The following is a 6,000-nucleotide window of genomic DNA, read 5'->3' as shown; positions in this document are numbered from 1 at the left end:
CACTGTGCAGGCACAACAGCCGGGGAGCAGTGTTCACGGAGAGGGACCGCAGCACAGAGGCGCAGTGTGCACGGAGAGGGACCGCAGCACAGAGGAGCAGTGTGCACGGAGAGGGACCGCAGCACAGAGGAGCAGTGTGCACGGAGAGGGGCCGCAGCACAGAGGCGCAGTGTGCACGGAGAGGGACCGCAGCACAGAGGCGCAGTGTGCACGGAGAGGGACCGCAGCACAGAGGAGCAGTGTGCACGGAGAGGGACCGCAGCACAGAGGAGCAGTGTGCACGGAGAGGGGCCGCAGCACAGAGGCGCAGTGTGCACGGAGCAGCACAGTTCTCGGGGAGCCCCTGAGCGCCGCCCGTGCCAGCGGAGGCGAGAGGACGGAGCTGCTCTGAGAAGCTCTTAAACTCTCCGCCCGGCTCCTCCCTCCTCGCACCGGCTGCTCTGCTGCTTATATACAGAGCAGGGCGCTGCGTGCACAGCTCTCCTCTCGCACACGGCGGACCTGGGACCGGCCGGGCTGCCTGGATCGGAGACTCACCTGCCACTGCACACGAGGGGTCGCTCCAGAGAGGGGCGCTCCTCTGCCACTCCACCGTGCCCCTGGCCAGCCATCTCTACCTGCTCCCGTTCTCCCCAGCCGAGCCCAGGTGTACTTACCTGCCCGTTCACCCAATATGCCTAGGTGACCCCCTCAGCCAGGTGTAGCCACCCTCTCCAGCGTCTCACCTTTCATTGATGTGTCCCGGGGGTGTACCCTTTCCCCGCCTGCCCATGGTGGTGCTGTGCAGTCCCTCCCGACGCCCATGTGCACTTTCCTGACGCCTTCGCCCATGCGGACTTACCTGCTTCCCGCCAGCGACCAGAAGCATTCAGCTGGCCCTCTTACCTCAGGCCCTTGGTGTGCCTAGCTCATTCCTTCATCCATACATAGTTACCTGCACAGGTGTGCTCGGCGCCCTCTTCCCCCGCCCAGGTGTAACTAAACTGACCCGTCCTGTCTCCCCATCTCTCCTCCGCAGCCAGAAGAGCACACCTGACCCGTTTCACTCAGGCGCCCGCACCTGTGCCTGGCTCGCCCTTCTACACCTACACGTGCACTCACCTGCCTCGTATCCCGCCCTCACACACACACACGCACTCTCCCCGCAGCACTCTGTGTACTTACCTGCTGCCAGCTGCGCAGAGGTGTACTCACCTGTGACCACAGGTGCGCGCAGCTTCCGCCTGCTCCCAGGTGTGCCTTCCCCCCCAGCTCCCGGTGGTACCAAGCCCGTTGCCATGGAGGCAGGCTCCCTCTCGCTGGGGGTGCATGCCTTTATCCTGCTGCTCTTCTGCCTGCTGGTCCTGCTCCGGATGTGCAGCCCCGCCGCCCTACTCACCCCGGCCCGCCTGCTCTACCTCCTGCTGCTGGTGCTGCTGCAGTGGCTGTGCCACACCTACCTGCCTCCCGCCCTGAGCATCGCCCTCCTCAGCGCGGCCTGCTGCGGGGTCCTGGGCATGTCAGCCCCCGGCAAAGCGCTGCCCGTGGACGGAAAGACGGTCTTCGTCACAGGTGAGCGGCGCGTGTGCTTTATGCACCAAGTTACTATGCTGTGAATGGCCAGTACACTGTATGATGCCGCCGGTCTTTACTGTACTTTCTGAGTACTCTACACTGCACTCTTTCTGTAGTCCTCCGCACATTCCTTCCTACACAAAGAGTGCTCGGGCCTATCACTTGAGAGCGTGGATGGAAAACTTCACAAAGTGGCCATGTTTTAGGCTTCCCCCTATTTGTGTGATAATTGTGATTTTTTTTAAAGAGTTTATATTGCAAAAGGTATCCGTAAGCAAATTGAGGGGAGTGAAGAGGTGCTGTAGAGCATGGGGTAACCATCCCCTGACACACTACTTTACACAGACTATAGAGCCCAACTCCTCAACCTTCTCCTCAACCTAAGGAAAAAAGAATACTTTGCTTTAAAGAACTCTCTCCCCCCCAGGGGTACCCCTTTTTTGCAGCTTCAGCACAGAGTTCCTTCCTGTTCGGTTGCGGAACTTGGCATGCTACAACCTGTGAGATGCACGGAAGGACAAGGAGTAGGGTAGTAAGAGGGGGTAAGGTTACTCTTCAAAATACCGATTATGCTGAAGTTAGAAAAAGATGGATCAAACCGCTCTGTTTAAACCTAGGCATGAGATCCTGTAAAGAGGCAGAAAGGATTTCAAAAACTGACACTGCACAAGTCCTTGTCTTTGGCATCAGAAGATTTTTGATAGCAATAAGCTTTTTACGAGCCAAAGTAGGCCTAAAACTTTAGTGAACTGTCCGCACTGTATCAAAATCGATTTTATTAGCATAGTTGTCTTAATGAAATGATACTGACATTTGCATTGCACCATGAATTAACCCCTCCCATGCTGGTGACGGAACCGCTCCGTCACCAGCCTCGGTCGCGCTGTGCTGGTGACGGAGCGGTTCCGTCACGGCCCGCTCGGCGCGCCTGCGCGGCGCGAATTCCGTGCCTGCACTGAGCGTTCTATTGAGTGGGCAGGGCCGTGACGGAACCGCTCCGTCACAAGCACAGCGCGCCTGAGGCTCGCTACGGAGCGGTTCCGTCACAAGCATGGGAGTGCCGCGCGGCCCCTCCTCCCCCCTAGCACTGCGGCGGAATTGCCGCCGCAGTGAAGGGGTTAACACATTTATAGATATCAATTGTTTTATACCTTATCCCCTTCCATGCTGGTGACGAACCCCAGCCGTCATGCACTACAGTGCTCGTGTGCTGATGACGGCTGGGGTTCGTCATGGCCCGCCCGTGTTCGGCCGGCGGCCGCACACGGGAAAAATCGCGGCCGCACGGAAGGGGTTAATAATACTGGAACTTTTGTGATTGGTTGCGGATCCCAAGCCTAAATATCATGTGTTTTCCTCTTTTAATCTTGATGCCTTTTTAATGTATTTATATTACTATTTATGTTTTAATATAAAGGCGTAAGGGTCATATACCCCCATTCCCTGTTTCTCTTGTACAAATTGCTCGCATGAACTTCTAGTTGGACTTTTGTAATTATAAAAAAAAGTAATGTTTTTATGGTTCTAATGTACCTAAATAAAGATTGACAGGATGGACCCCTCAAATGGTGACAGGATGGACCCCTCAAATTATCGTCCGATAAGCTTAATGGACATATTGCAAAAAATCTACACCAGACACATTTTATTCCGTGTCAATGATTGGCTGGACGAAAAGGCAATTTTGTCTACATACCAAGCGGGTTTTAGAACTAAAGTTAGTACAATCGACCAAATTTTCCGCTTTTGTTGCCTTTATTGGAAATACATTAAGATCAAAAAGGGTCAATTACATGTTGCGTTCGTCGACCTAAGGGCGGCGTTTGATTTAGTTCCACGCAATTTACTGTGGGAAACACTAAGTTCAGCAGGAATGCCATCAACACTGATAGCGCATATAAAAGAGCTACATAGAGGGAACTTCGCCAGAGTACGGTGGGGCCCAAAAGGCGAACTAACCCCTAAAATACCAATTGAACGAGGTGTGCGCCAGGGGTGCGTACTAGCCCCTACATTGTTTTCGCTATTCGTGAACGACATTCCGTCTTACTTGGAAGAATGTAACAATGATTCTCCCAAGTTGAATGGTGAAAAAGTTACTTCCCTGTTGTTTGCGGATGACACTATACTAATTTCCCAGACAAAAAAAGGTCTCCAGTCTCTTTTAAACTCCTTTTATGATTATTGCAACAAGAAAGGACTGGAGATTAACGGGAAAAAGACAAAGTGTATGGTCCTAAATCCAACCAAGAGCGACAAGGGCTGTCTAACCTTAAATGGATCTAAATTGGAATCAGTCCCGCATTTTGGTTATTTGGGGGTAATATTAGACTCCAACTTTACATGGAAAGCCCAATTAGAAAAATGTAAGATGCTGTTTAGCCAGAACACTAAACCTATTTTAAGAGAACAAGGACTAAGCACCAGCAAAGCCGTGTCTCCAGCGGTTGAACTCTTTAAATACAAGGTCCAATCTGCTGTATTGTACGGCTCGGAAATTTGGGGCCCAGGATCGAAAGATGCTTTTAGGGTCATGGACAACAACTTCCTGAGAAGTCTGGTCAGAGTCCCCAGGAGTACTCCTCTGGTTCCGCTCCAGCTTGATCTAAACTTTCGTAGAACGGACCATCACATTATTCTACGTCCCTTATTGTTATGGATCAGGCTGTGGCGTGTACCGGAGTTGCAAGCTTATAGAAATGGGCTAGTAGAAATCATGGAGCTTGATAGCTTTAATGTGATACCCTGGTTTAAACATGTTAAATTCTGGTTCACCTTAATAGGATTGTCACATTATTGGGAACACCCAGATATACTTCCACCAAATTCAAAAAGCATGGTTAAAAGGTGTTTTTGGTCACATATCTCAGGTATGATCACAAACGCTCCTTCTAATGGGTCACTTGTACAAAGATTCCTCAACTTCAAAGATGATCCATTTTTCGAGTCGTTTCTGGATGAAATAGAACCACCGTTAGCAAAGACCTTATTTCTGAAATTCAGATATGGGAACCTCCAAATCGGTTCAACACTGGTCCGTTGGTCTGATGGTGTAAACTCGGCGAATCATGCAGAGGGTGAATTTTGTACCCTGTGTGGCGGTAACCAACAGGAAAATGAGCTACATATCCTCTTCTTCTGCCCAATATACACCAAGGCGAGAAGAAGATGGATTAAGCCCATATGTTTAAGATTAGGTGTAAGAACTTGCTCACAGGCCCTAAGGATTCTCTTGACCGATAGTAGTCAACCTATCGTATTTAGTGTTAGTAGATTCTTGCACAGTATCTTTTTTCAAAGGAAAAAACTGGGTCATAAACTGTAAAATATAATGTACCAAAAGTGTTGTAGACATGCTTTAATTGATTTTTGTTCTAACTGAGGGACAACTGATGAACTCTCATTTCTGTCGCCTGTACTTGATGAAATTTATTTCTGTCACCCACACTTGTTTTTGATCTAGAGTAATTATCATGACCTTCAGATTTCCTAATCTTGATTTTAGAATCGACATGAAAACTGAATGAATTTTACAGTATGTTATGTATTTTAATGGAATGTTTTTATTGCTGTAATGTATTGTTCTTTTATGGTATTCATGCCGAAATAAAGATATATTGAATTGAATTGAAATAAAGATTTTGAAATGAAAAATACCGACCTGGTAGTCCTACACTTTTAATCTGGGAGCCAGCAGGTATGATTTCAAATGGGAAAAGTTATGAAGTCCCAGGGCTCTTCTTACCCCTCCTTCCTATGTTTCTGCCACTTATCTTTCCAAATGCCTTTGGCTTTCGTCGGGACAGATTACACTAGCACAAATGACACCCATTCCTTAATTCTGATTTAACTGGTGAATTTACCGTCCATACGTCAAGCACACCTTAAGAACCTACTTGGGGTCTGTAAATGGGTATATATTAAGGCAACTAATATTGCTTTAAAGGTACATGGCGGAGAGACGTGACTGTTGTCACCCAAACTCCAATGTTCAGGTCTGGCCTGCTCGCCTAAAATACCTCTGTTGTATCATTTGCATGTTCCTGTAATCTACAACAGAAGTGTGATATGTTCAATCTGCCCTTTGCTGCTATTGTCTCTTGTTGTGCCGCCAGTCCTCCTTTGCTTGAAATCTGGGCATACATTACTCCAGAGGTCTGATCTAGGACTGCAGGTTTGCACTCTGTCTTCTAAGCTTACCTCACCGCTCTCATACAGGAATGGCTACGCCCCCCCCACCACCACCACCCCGAACATACACCAAGAGAATTGGGAGTATAAGAACCAGGTCTTGGAACTGCAGACAGGATACATGAGTACAGGGTAAAATGGGAACTGGGGACCCAGGCCAGGGCCAGGCAGAAAACTGTTCAGAAGCCAGGAAGGAGTTGAGTACCATTACCTAGCTAGAGAAGGCGCCTCCAAAGAAAAGATCAGGCCACTCTG

At 49.3% G+C, this 6,000-nt stretch overlaps 1 protein-coding gene across 1 annotated transcript in view; it reads left to right on the top strand.

The window, feature by feature from the left end:
• Window positions 1–476: 476 nt before the first annotated feature.
• HSD11B2 (hydroxysteroid 11-beta dehydrogenase 2) overlaps window positions 477–6,000 on the top strand; it is a 389,112-nt gene continuing 383,588 nt past the window's right edge. Inside the window, exon 1 of the mRNA XM_086945247.1 lies at window positions 477–1,551. Within this exon, the coding sequence (XP_086801373.1) occupies window positions 1,278–1,551 (274 nt within the window). The 5' untranslated portion in view covers window positions 477–1,277. The remainder of the gene's footprint in view (window positions 1,552–6,000) is intronic.

The sequence above is a fragment of the Lissotriton vulgaris genome, chromosome 12 (assembly GCF_964263255.1).
Source record: "Lissotriton vulgaris chromosome 12, aLisVul1.2, whole genome shotgun sequence".
NCBI classification, from domain to species: domain Eukaryota; kingdom Metazoa; phylum Chordata; class Amphibia; order Caudata; family Salamandridae; genus Lissotriton; species Lissotriton vulgaris.
Note: the sequence above shows the minus strand (reverse complement) of the source record. Positions and strands in the feature narration are given on the sequence as shown.